At 43.6% G+C, this 13,303-nt stretch overlaps 1 protein-coding gene across 1 annotated transcript in view; it reads left to right on the top strand.

Annotated features, from left to right (window-relative positions):
* Positions 1-13,303, top strand: part of gpr39 (G protein-coupled receptor 39) — a 39,134-nt gene that overhangs the window by 25,112 nt on the left and 719 nt on the right. Inside the window, 1 exon segment of the mRNA XM_029459735.1 lies at positions 13,077-13,303. Coding sequence (XP_029315595.1) covers positions 13,077-13,303 — 227 coding nt within the window.

The following is a 13,303-nucleotide window of genomic DNA, read 5'->3' as shown; positions in this document are numbered from 1 at the left end:
TCTCTCAGAGGGGTGCCATGCCATTGTTCTGGCAGCCCATTATTCCAAAACCACAATTTACCCTAACCCAGTGTCACTCTTCACGCCTAAACCTAACCAACTTAACCAACAAAGGCAAAGAGTACAAACCAATCAGAGGCAGAGGAGGTGGGGTCATGCCTTCGTGATAGTAGGAAAATACTGCCTAATATTTAGCCAAATGTGCTTCTGGAGAGTGTGTATTTTTGGAGCAATGAGCATTTGTTCTCAAGATAACGGGCTCTGATACAACTGTTAGAGATTGAACAAGAAAGGTTAAAACCAATGAGATCAAATTACATGATTCTATGAATCTTTTCCTGTGTATCCCACATGTGTGTAAAGGCAACTACAATGCTGTGTGGGAATTGCGGATCCTGACACTAATAATGGAAACTACTAAATAGCAAGTTGTACAGAGATTGTACAGAGATTTTTGAATGTGTTTTGCTAACAAAATTATATGGGGTTTAATTTCACAAAATGTTTTTTTCTTATTTTCTTATTTCGGAGGAGAGTAAAGTGTAAACCAAAAAACAAAACAAAAATTAATAAACAAGCGAAACAAAAAACATTGTGAGTATATTCTCAGAAACATGTGTAGAAATATAACTTTAACACACTTAGTATACCAACAATAAACTTTCAGTACAGAAACATATACTCCTTTATTAATCACCTCTGGAGAAGTTTACCAAGCAAGAAAATAACGGCTGTTTAGCACAGGAATTTCTTAAGTAAGCGAAAAAGGAGAATGATTTGTCCAATATAGAAGTATGCATTTCTTAGCAAAATATGTTATAGTAAGTAATACTCTGCATTTAAGAAATATATAATTGATGATTTCAATTTCATGAAAATCTTAATGATTTTAACTTTTATCGCTGACCTTTCATTACTGCATTCGACATTGAGGCCTTTATTGTCATGTTTCGGCAAGTTTGCTGAAGTTTTCATGTTTATTTTGTACCTGCATCTTGTTCCTCATTCCAGATCCCTTTACTTCTTGTCTTTGTGTGTTTCCCGCCATTGTCAGCATCTGCCCCACCCCTGATTGTTTCCACCTGTGCCCACTCACCTCATGTATAAATAGTCCTGTCTCTCCTTGTCTTGTGCCAGTTTGTCTGGTTATATCCCAGTGTAATGATCCAGCATGTCAGCTGTGTTTTTGGACTATTTTGTATGTCCTTGTGAGAGTTTTGAGTTATGTTACATGTTTTCAAGTATTTTATTTTACACTTTACATTTGTTTCTGCTGTTGTGCATTTTGAGTCTTCCTTCCCTGTGTCCGAGGTCGTGACATTTATAAAGAGTTCTATAGTCAGTTTTTTCTTTACAGCACATTTAACGGTTTAACAGTAATATTTACTTAAACAATTGGCTTTACTTACCCTTTTCTCCCCCACTCTGTACTGCACCATGGAACTAAGAAGCTCAATCACACACTGACATTACAGCAAAAACAGACTTAATTGTTCCAATAATCTGATATAATTGCTTTCTAATTAGCAGAGTTATATTTTGCCCATAGCGAGGAGACAGTAAGTGTGTGTGTGTGTGTGTGTGTTTGAAATTATAATTATAATAATAGTAAAGATTTATAAACAACATACAGTATGAGTGCTTCACACCAAGAGTGGAACGAACACACACTTTCACAACTGCAGCTGCATATACCCCTTGTTACTGATCTGTGCTGACTCAGTGGCAATTTTCCAGATGAACGCCTAGACTGTGATCAATGAGCCGACCTGACAGGTAGAACCAAACCGGGGAAAGATCCTTCCCTTTCATACATGATCTGTTGCCTTGATTGGAGTAAATAATGAAGACTGCCTTTGTTGGCTAATCAGTAACCAGCATCATCCCTCTAAGGGACATTTTAGTGTGGCTCAGGAGTCACATGCGGCTCTTTAACCCCTCTGCAGTGGCTCCCTGAAGCTTTGACAAAAACAAAACATGGAAATAAATAACATTATTTTTATGTATTCTTTTGTTGCACAGTGGACAATCTTTCAAGGAACAACTCTTATCTTGGAGTTCGAGGTGACATTGTGACACTGAAATACATTTAATTACATTTTTACATTTCGTCCACTAAAATATGCGTCACATTCTCCTGCGTCTACGGGCGTGGTGCTTTTCCCTGCAGGTGGCTAATCTTGAGTTTCCGACCCCCGGCTACCTCGGTAAGCTAACAATGGATACAACTAAAAAAGAAAGTCTCGGAGGAAAAAAAGAGAGTTTAATTCTGCGTGGACAGATACATTTGCTTTTACTGCCAACGATGCTGGTTTACCTGTCTGCTTGATATGTGGTGAGAAATTGGCTAACAACAAAAAATGTAATGTCGAAAGACAAGAACAGACACACAGCGTTTGCCGAAAAGTACTGAGCTGGAGATGCGCGAAAAAAAAGCAATTTCTGAACTTCTGCTGAAAGCGGAGCAGAGCAAATATTCTTTCAAGACATGGATGAAATCTTCAAACTCATCTACTGCTGCTAGTTTTGTGGCCGCTCAGGAGATAGTACGGCGTGGAAAGCCGTTCACAGATGGAGAATACATGAAAGAAGCATTCTTAAAAGTATCAGAGCATCTATTTTCGGACTTCAAAAACAAAAATGAAATTGTTCAGAAAATCTCTGCAAAGACCGTCAAGGACAGAGCCATTAAAATGGCAACAAACATCACCAAACAGCAAATTGAGGACATCAATTCAGCTGAAGCATACTGTGATGAGTCAGGTGATGTTGAACAGACAGTGCTGTTATGCAGGTATGTGAACTGTGATGTAGTGCAGGAAGAAATAATTGAGTTGATACCGCTAAAATATTTTGGTGTTGTCCTAATAACAATTAAAAATAACAATACAATCTCAACAGTTTCCTTTGTATTTCTGTAATTTCATAAATGAAAGAAATATAGTATAACTATATATACAACTTATGTGTTATGAAATATGTGTTGTAGCTCCAGACACATTTTATTTGGTGGAAGAGGAGGCAAAATGGCTCTTTTGATAGACCCCTGTCCTAGGCAGGGGTCTAGATGTGAACCACCACATCACTTGGCAACAATGAATTAAAGAAAAAAACAGTTTTTGTAAAGCTGGGTAGATCTTTGTGCATGTTTACACAGTTAGTATACGTTAAGGAGCTAGCTTAGCATTAAAATGTTATCGCTAGTTAAGGATGTGCTAACATACTGCGTGCATGTGTGTGTGTGCTGATTAAAAGTGGCTTTATCAGAAGGAGCAACTACTTTAACACTATGGTTAGTCATTTGATAACTGAAATACCAAATGCTTTAAAAATAAAAAATAATGCAGAAAACTTGACCTTTACTGATGCTGCCTGCTATCACATCCGCCCATGTACCTTTTTTAAATGCCAGAGCAGAACGCATCATCATTCCACTCTGAATGTGTATGGGACATCAAGTTCCAAAGAAAACCACTTTCAATTATAGCTTCCCTTTTTGTCCAATCAGTGACATGTTTAAATGCTGGAACACAATGAGTCATATTCCAGGTTTCGTCAGTGTCGTCTGAAGTTGGTTTTGATAGAAATGTGTGCAGACACAGCTTCATTCAAAGTTCCTTTATTTAATTTATAAGGCTGTGACATTGACGGAAAGATACATTTGGCAACAGGTCATTTGCCTTCAGCAAGCACATGTTTTACTGGATCTAATAGGATTTGATATCTCTCTCTGCACTTGATATTTTATGAATTGCTCAATAACAACTTCCGCTTTAGCTTTAAATGTCTCTTGGACGCATGACATCAAACAGCCTTGAACACATTTAATTTTTGTCCCCTCCTTCGTCTTTCATTTTATGTCTGTCTCTCTTCACGTCTTACGTATTGCATTTGTATTCCTGGCTCGTTCGTTTTCCTATTTTGTTCTCTTCTCCCCCTCATGACTTGTTTTCATCTAATTTTCCCTCCCTTTTTCCGCCTCTGTACAGTATATGTCTTTCTCCCTCTTTATTGTCCTTACAGACTTTGATTTGACATTGTCATTAACAGTAATACATGTCCTTTTCTAAACTGCAGTTATCATCAATGACATTTTATTTATAGGTATATTTTGAGTCGGCATGTTTAGATTAATTAACAGCAATACATCCAAGTAGGCTATGTTATTTTTTTACTTAATTATTTCTATATATATAATGGATCTTAATTGTAGGAACTTTTAATACCATTTTCCTTGTCTCCTTTAATCTTAAAGCATTAAAAATAACTTTTATTTTATTAGAGAAGAGAGTTATCAGTCGTGCACAGTAGTATATTGTTAGTGTGTAATGTACATGACTGTGGTTTGATGGTGTGTGCATGAATAATATCTTTCCTTATTATTTAGCATTTCTGAGGATATCACAATATCACAATTTTTAACACCCCCCTCAGTCACTTCATCCTGGTGCCTTGCCTGATCCTTTGTGATGCTCCCCATGTCAATACAAGGACCAAGCGGCAACCTCCGGTTCTGAACAGTGAAGCAGTGAAGTGCCTTAAATCTGCATTCTTTCTAATATCCAACAGGACTCCGCTAGATGCAAATTTGATTGTATAGAAGTCTATGAGAAAAAGGCCCTACTTCTCACTTGATTTATTACTTCAGTAAACATTGTAAACATACGTTTTTTTGTTCTCAATCGCTAGTTTCAAGTGTTCTTCAATACAGCATGATGTTCCATCCATCCATCGTCTACCGCTTATCCGGGTTCGGGTCGCGGGGGCAGCAGCTCCAGTAAGGAACCCCAATCTTCCCTTCTCCGGGCCTCATCCTCCAGCTGAGACTGGGGGATCCCGAGGTGTTCCCAGGCCAGTGAGGAGATATAATCTCTCCACCGAGTCCTGGGTCTTCACCGGGGTCTCCTCTCACCTGGACGTGCCTGGAACACCTCCCTAGGGAGGCGCCCAGGTGGCATCATTACTAGATGCCTGAACCACCTCAACTGGCTTCTTTTAACGTAAAGGAGCAGCGGCTCTACTCCGAGTCTCTCACGGATAGCTGAGCTTCTCACCCTATCTCTAAGGGAGATGCCAGCCACCCGTCTGAGAAAACCCATTTCGGCCGCTTGTACCCGTGCTCTCATTCTTTCGGTCATGACCCAGCCTTCATGACCATAGGTGAGGGTAGGAACGAAGATCGACCGGTAGATTGAGAGCTTTGCCTTCTGGCTCAGCTCTCTTTTCGTCACAACGGTGCGGTAAAGCGACTGCAGTACCGCCCCACTGCTCCGATTCTCTGGCCAATCTCTCGCTCCATCGTCCCCTCACTCGCGAACAAGACCCTGAGGTACTTGAACTTCTTCACTTGGGGTAAGGGCTCATTCCCTACCCGGAGTAGGCAATCCACCGGTTTCCTGCTGAGAGCCATGGCCTCAGATTTTGAGGTGCTGATACTCATCCCAACCGCTTCACACTTGGCTGCGAACCGATCCAGTGACTGTTGAAGGTCACAGACCGATGATGCCATCAGGACCACATCATCTGCAAAGAGCAGCGATGAGATCCTCAGGCCACCGAACTGCAACCCCTCTACGACTACGCCTCGATATCCTGTCCATGAAAATTACAAACAGGATTGGTGATAAAGCGCAGCCCTGGCGGAGGCCAACATTCACTGGGAACGAGTCTGACTTACTGCCAAGTATCCGGACACAACTCTCGCTTTGAGCGTACAGGGATTGGATGGCCCTCAGAAGTGACCCCCTCACCCCATATTCCCGCAGCACCTCCCACAGTATCACCCGGGGGACCCGGTCATACGCCTTCTCCAGATCCACAAAACACATGTAGACCGGATGGGCGTACTTCCAGGCCACCTCCAGGATCCTTGCGACATCTGCATGGGTCTCAAACTCAAGGCCACAATTATATCCGGCCCGCGAGAAAATATCACATGTCTGTCATAACTGGCCCACCGGTTTTGGTAATTAAATCAATGCATGGAAAATACATATTTGATGAAGTATCTAAATGTGTGAGAAATGAAACTGCCCCGGGACAAACTGACGGGACTGATGACAGATGGAGTGTCTGCAATGTGATGAAAAGAGCGGATAAGTGGAGAGGATGCGGGAGAAGATGCAGCTGATGGTGTATCACTGAATCACACACCAGCAAGTGCTGTGTTGTAAAGCTCTGGAGATGGAACATGTAATAAGCACCGTAACACACAGGAAACTTTATAAGAGTCAATGTAAGTCTTTTCCTGAGGAGATACATTCTGAACATGGCGGTCGAGGGAAAGTACTGAATAGATATTTCGAGTTGCGTGAGAAAATCTGCCAGTATTTGGAAGCAAAGGGAAACACACCACAGATCTCTGGGATGAAAGTAGCGATGTGAGCTGGACTGTTTGTGCGACATAACGAAGCATCTCACTGTTAAACCTCCAGCTTCAGGGCCATGTGATCACAGACATGTATGATGCTGTGAGAGCTTTCCAAACCAAGCTGTCTGTGGTAGACTCTGATGCAGAAGGAAACTTTGGTCACTAACACTGACAAACCATCTCCACCGCTTGTTCCCGACTGCGCATGAACTGCTCAGCAATCCGTTTCTCAGTTGGCGTGGAAACAGCACATGTGAACATCCAAATATAGCTGATTGACCTCCAGTGTAATGACACACTCAAGGCAAAGTGTGACTCTGTGGGCACTGCAGTTTCCAAGCTTCACCCCCGAAACGATGCCTTAATTTTGGCCCTCTCTGTGATTAAGTTTGACACCCCTTGCTCTGCGCAGTTTCTCCTCAGCTGTTTCGCAAAGGGCAGGGCTCCGCCCCCTACACACACACTCACACACACAGCCATATATGGCTCGCGAGCCATAGGTTCCCGACCCCTTCTTTAGGGCGTGGCTACCTTGTGATTGACAAGTTGCTACTACGGTGTTGTTATGTCTGGGTGCTCTCCGTGTTCTCATCTTAGAACTCTAACCCTACCACAGTGTGTTTTCAATTAATGAAAGTTAATAAAAATTTTGAATAAAAATGTCTTGTTCAGCACTGAGCTGAAATTAGCTCAACCCTCTCGTGTCACTGCTGGTTCCAAAACATTAAGATGGCGACACCTAAAAACCAATATGCCAATGTTCAAAAACCAAGATGGTGACGGCAAAAATTGACAAACTCTAGGCTTCAAAACAGTAGTCCACAAAGCAATGGGTGATGTCACGGTGAGTATGTCTACTTCATATATAGAGTCTATGACAAGGACCTTACGTGAGTTCTGTAGGATTTGAACTAAATCCACACCATAATATTACAAAACACCAGTTAAGATATATGAGCTAATTATGTATTAAATACCTAGCTACTTGTAGTGAGTGGAGACAAATAAGATATATTTATAACTAATAGAGAGTTTATATAGTAAAAGTAGCAGAAATGTGAGACTAGCACTACTCTAGATAAGTAGTAACTATATATAGAATTGTCCTACTGTCAGTTCAAAAGTATGTACCTTACAGGAATTGTAACTTGGTATTGGACCGTAAATATATTTACTCAACAGTGTCCCCCTGGTAAATATGCGAAACACTGGTAAGAAAGGTAAACACCCAAAAGCGTATTAAACCTTTTTAGAATATAATAGTGTACAGAATGAGCATCTCTTACAGGAGTTGACAACAAGCTGTAGTCGCGGATGAATAGTTTTTAAACACATTAACGGCGAAATTAAATATCAACAATATCAGATCAAATACTGGAGTAAGAAATAAAAATACAAAAGGCAGCAATGAAAACAGTTCATCAGAATAAAGTGCATTAAGCAACCGTGCCACGTCGATTTGAAGGGCTGGCTTTCTCCATGGTTACTGGCAGCGCTAGCATTGTGTAGCTCACATGGGGGTTAACCAGCGCCTCAGTGGCTTCTGCTTGTTTAATGAAGCCTGAGAGCAATCAATAAAACAATTTCTATAGGCTTATGTATGCTTCTTCACTTTCAGCAGGTGACATTTCAATTACTGAATGCCAACTTCAGATAAATGTGTATATGGGATCATATTATTAATGATTGGAAGGTGGATTTTGCATAAATTACAAATACTCAATCAATAATCAATAATTAATTAAATGTTTATTGTCACAGAAAGATCAACGAGAGACACAATTGTAAATGTTGGAGCAAAGCAGATACTGGAACATTATTTAGAGAGGCCTGTTTTTCATTCTGTTTTTCTTTACCTTGTGTTTTCATTGTTAAAGCGACACTGGGCCAAAACCCAGGCGAGAGACCCTGCTAAGCAACAGCATGCATCGCTCTGGTAACAGCTGATTCTTCCTAACAGATTGAAGGACTGGCCTCTGAAGCTGTGTTTGCACATGTGGAGAGCTGCCATGTGGCTACATTGCTTTGTGAAAAATGTTGTAGCAAGTGGTTGAAAGTGGAACCTGTGCAGAGAAAACAAGAATGAGTATACAGCCATGCTAGCATCTGTGATACAATACTCAGACACAGCTGTGCTTTAAGCTCATCCTGAGGGGAACAAACGACGCATGAAAAAAAGGGAAAGAGAAGGAGAGACCCTGCCCGGAGGAAGCCCGGGGCCCCCGTCTGGTGCCAGGCCCAGAGGGAGGGCCCGACAGCGAGCGCCTGGTGGCCGGGTTTGCCACGGAGCCCGGTCGGGCACAGCCCGAAGAAGCTACGTGGTGCCTCCCATCCATCCATCCTGTGGGCCCACCACTCACAGGAAGAACCGCTGGGGTCGGGTGAGCTGTCACACGGGTGGCAGTGATGGTCAGGGACCTTGACGGACCAGACCCGGGCAGCAGAGGCTGGCTCTGGGGACATGGAACGTCACCTCTCTGTGGGGGAAGGAGCCGGAACTACTCACAAGCCCCCGGCTGAGCGCCACTACGTTGGAGTTCACCCCGTTGGACGAGAGGGTCGCCTCCCTACGCCTTCGGGTTATGGGGGGGAAAACTCTGACTGTTGTTTGTGCCTATGCCCCAAACCGCAGTTTGGAGTATTCAGCCTTCTTGTAGACCCTGAATGGAGCCCTGCAGGGAGACACCTGGAGAGGCGTGATTGGGAGGAACGACCTCCCTGATCTAAACCCGAACGGTCGTTTGTTGTTGGACTTCTGTGCTAGTCATGGAATGGCCATAACAAACACCATGTTCGAACATAAGGATGCTCATAAGTGTACGTGGTACCAGAGCACCCTAGGCCAAAGGTCAATGATCGATTTTGTGATCGTATCATCTGACCTGAGGCCGCATGTTTTGGACACTCGGGTGAAGAGAGGGGCGGAGCTGTCAACTGATCACCATCTGGTGGTGAGTTGGATCAAGGGGTGGGGGAAGACTCTGGACAGACCTGGTAAGCCCAAACGGGTAGTGCGGGTGAACTGGGAACGTGTGGAGGAAGATCTTCAACTCACACCTCCGGCGGAGCTTTTCAGACATCCCTGCGGAGGTTGGGGGCATTGAACCTGAGTGGGCGATGTTCAAAACCTCTATTGCTGAAGCTGCGGTGAGGAGCTGTGGTCTCAAGGTCTTAGGTGCCTCAAGGGGCGGTAACCCTCGAACACCGTGGTTGACCCCGGTGGTCAGGGAAGTCGTTCAACAGAAGAAGGAGTCCTTCCGGGTTATGTTATCCGGGAGGACTCTGGAAACAGTTGTAGGGTACCGACGGACTCAAAGGGCGGCAGAAGGGTGCCATGGCAGAGGCAAAGCAGCGGGTGTGGGAGAAGTTCGGAGAAGCTATGGAGAAGGACTTTCGGTCGGCACCAAGGTGCTTCTGGAAAACCGTCTGGAACCTCTGGAGGGGGAAGCGGGGAACCATCCAAGCTGTGTACAGCAAGGGTGGGACCCTGCTGACTTTGACTGAGAAGGTTATCGGGCAGTGGAAGGAGCACTTTGAGGAACTCCTGAATCCGACTAACACGCCCTCTATGGTAGAGGCAGAGCTGGAAGCTGATGGGGGACCATCGTCAATTTCCCTGTTGGAAGTCACTGAGGTAGTCAAACTACTCCACAGTGGCAAAGCCGCAGGGGTTGATGAGATCCGTCCAGAAATGCTGAAGGCTTTGGGTGTTGAGGGGCTGTCTTGGTTAACACGCCTCGTCAACATTGCATGGAAGTCTGGGACAGTGCCTAGGGGGTGGCAGACCGGGGTGGTGGTTCCTCTATTCAAAAAGGGGGACCAGAGAGTGTGCGCCAACTACAGGGGTATCACACTTCTCAGCCTCCCCGGTAAAGTCTACTCCAAGGTGCTGGAAAGGAGGGTTCGGCCGATAGTCGAACCTCTGATTGAAGAGGAACAATGCAGATTCCGTCCTGGTCGTGGAACAACGGACCAACTCTTCACTCTCGCAAGGATCCTGAAGGGGGCCTGGGAGTACGCCCAACCGGTCTACATGTGTTTTGTGGATCTGGAGAAGGCGTATGACCGGGTCCCCCGGGTGATACTGTGGGAGGTGCTGCGGGAGTATGGGGTGAGGGGGTCACTTCTGAGGGCCATCCAATCCCTGTACACCCAAAGCGAGAGTTGTGTCCGGATACTCGGCAGTAAGTCGGACTCGTTCCCAGTGAATGTTGTCCTCCGCCAGGGCTGCGCTTTATCACCAATCCTGTTTGTAATTTTCATGGACAGGATATCGAGGCGTAGTCGTGAAGGAGAGGGGTTGCAGTTCGGTGGCCTGAGGATCTCATCGCTGCTCTTTGCAGATGATGTGGTCCTGACGGCGTCATTGGTCTGTGACCTTCAGCAGTCACTGGATCGGTTCGCAGTCGAGTGTGAAGCGGTTGGGATGAGGATCAGCACCTCAAAATCTGAGGCCATGGCTCTCAGCAGGAAACCGGTGGATTGCCGACTCCGGGTAGGGAATGAGCCATTACCCCAAGTGAAGGAATTCAAGTACCTCGGGGTCTTGTTTGTGAGTGAGGGCACGATGGAGCGAGAGATTGGCCGGAGAATCGTAGCAGCGGGGGCGGTATTACATTCGCTTTACAGCACCGTTGTGACGAAAAGAGAGCTGAGCCAGAAGGCAAAGCTCTCGATCTTCCAGGCGATCTTCGTTCCTACCCTCACCTATGGTCATGAAGGCTGAGTCATGACCGAAAGAACGAGATCGCGGGTACAAGCGGCCGAATGGGTTGTCTCAGACGGGTGGCTGGCGTCTCCCTTAGAGATAGGGTGAGAAGTCATTAGGATACATCCTCTGGGGATCATGAATGTCTATACAAACTTCTACTGCAATCCATAAAATAGTTGTTGAGATATTCAGGCATAGTGAACAATTGACATTTCGTGGAAAAAACTAATCTGCCATCTTATGACTTCTTACCTAGAGCTTGATTTTTTATAACCAAGAAGCACACTACTTTGCTTTTTTTGATTTTGAGTTGACATGGTACTAGCCTTAATGAACGACTATACATCCAATACATGTTTTTAATTTTTACTTTTCCATTTCTTCTGTGCTTAGTAAGGTTTTAATGTAAAGTTTTTATCTTTTTATTACCTCATCCTTTTCCATTTTTGTCTTAAAGCACTACAATATACAGTTCTTTCCTAGTGGCTACACTGTTTTTTGGTGACAAAAGAGGCCGTTATTTGTTGTACTTTTGAGATATTAAATTGGAGCAAGTAAGGTCTAAAAAGTATGAAAATACCAACACTAAAATGCACTTCAATGCACCTACATTTATCTATTTATGAAGAGAGCTTTTCACATTGTGTCTTCAAATGACACCGGGATAAAAAATAATTTCCTCCGGAGTCTTGGACGCTGTAAATATAAATAAATAACATTTATAAACATTTATAAATAAATGTGTTGATATCTGAGTTCCACAGCTGGAAGTGATGTCTCAAGCCAGATCATTTTGTGAATGTTGAAAGGTTTGGTCACAGCGTAATTCCCATTAAAACACTGCAGGGGAAATGGATGACCAGATCAGAGAATGAGGATGTGTGACTCAGACATGACACATGAGATAAGTCAGCGGGCCATCCTATGTCCTGGAGGTCAACGCACTGAGTTTCACTTTTATGAATCAGTGGCAAACCTTTCTTCTTCCCTCCAAAGGGAAATAGTGATGGTTCAGAATTAGCAGGGAGTTCATACAGCACCCTATTAAAGATTAAGTATAGAAAACACCTTGGTGAATGTGCGATGTAAGTCGTGGTAATTAATGATGTTCAGTGATAGTAGGAAAAGGGACAAATAGACCTTGGCAGCCAACCACCAGTACTGTGTAATTTTGCAATGATCAGGCCTCCAGTTGCAGCTACTACCACAAGTTTTTGTTCACATTGACTCACAAAACGGGCTGCAACTGAGAACAGGAACTTCTGACTGCATGCTGAGTACATTTTTTGACAACTAAAGCACTGTAACCGTTCTAATTGTTTTTGTATCATGTATTATTTTCTTACAGGAATAGTTTGAAATAAACTTTTGCGGTTATTTGCCGCGACTTAGATGAGAAGATTGATGCCACTCTCAAATGTTTGTGAGCTATATATGAAGCTACAGCCAGAAGATGTTAGCTTAGCTTAGCATAAAGACAGCAAAAGCTCTCTATTAAATATGTTATGTCTTGTTTGTGTATTCTGTACAGAAACTAGAAGTAGTTTTTATAGCTATATAAGCTTATAAGCTTATAAGCTAAAAGTAAAGTCTCCGATACCCGGTAACCTCTTGTGACAACAAGACTTCAGGAAGTCACTACATCCAGCTAATACATAGTCCGAAAAAATAACCCATCCTAAAACAACTTGCTGTTTTTTTTTCTTCTTACAAATTAAATAAATTAGATATAATGTGTCAATTAGTCAGCTCTAGCGGAGCTAGCAGGTGGATTTTGTTACCTAACCAGCTACTGTAGCCGTTTCCCCTTGTATCCTTTATCTTTATGCTAAGCTAAGCTAACCACCTCCTGCTCTAGTTTTATATTTAGTGTACAAATGTGAGTGTTATCGATCTTCTCAGAAAGAAATCAACACATGGCTTTCCTTTTATGTAACAATCCTTTCTCTTTTTCCATCTTATGTGTTTCTGACTTTCTTTCTGATTTTACTTCAGGTCTCATAGTGGGATCCTTGATGGTGTGCTGGCTTCCCAACCAGATTCGTCGTCTTATGATGGCTGCCATGCCCAAGTCCGACTGGACTATTTCCTACTTCCGGAGCTATGTCACTCTCCACCCGGTGGCCGACTCCTTCTTCTACCTCAGCTCCGTCCTCAACCCATTCCTCTACAACCTCTCCTCCAGACAGTTCAGGGAGGTTTTTGTCCAGGTGCTGCGGTGT

This window comes from Cottoperca gobio, chromosome 21, assembly GCF_900634415.1.
Source record: "Cottoperca gobio chromosome 21, fCotGob3.1, whole genome shotgun sequence".
Lineage (NCBI taxonomy): Eukaryota > Metazoa > Chordata > Actinopteri > Perciformes > Bovichtidae > Cottoperca > Cottoperca gobio.
The sequence above is the reverse complement of the archived record's forward strand: the minus strand, read 5'-3'. Positions and strand labels throughout refer to the sequence as shown.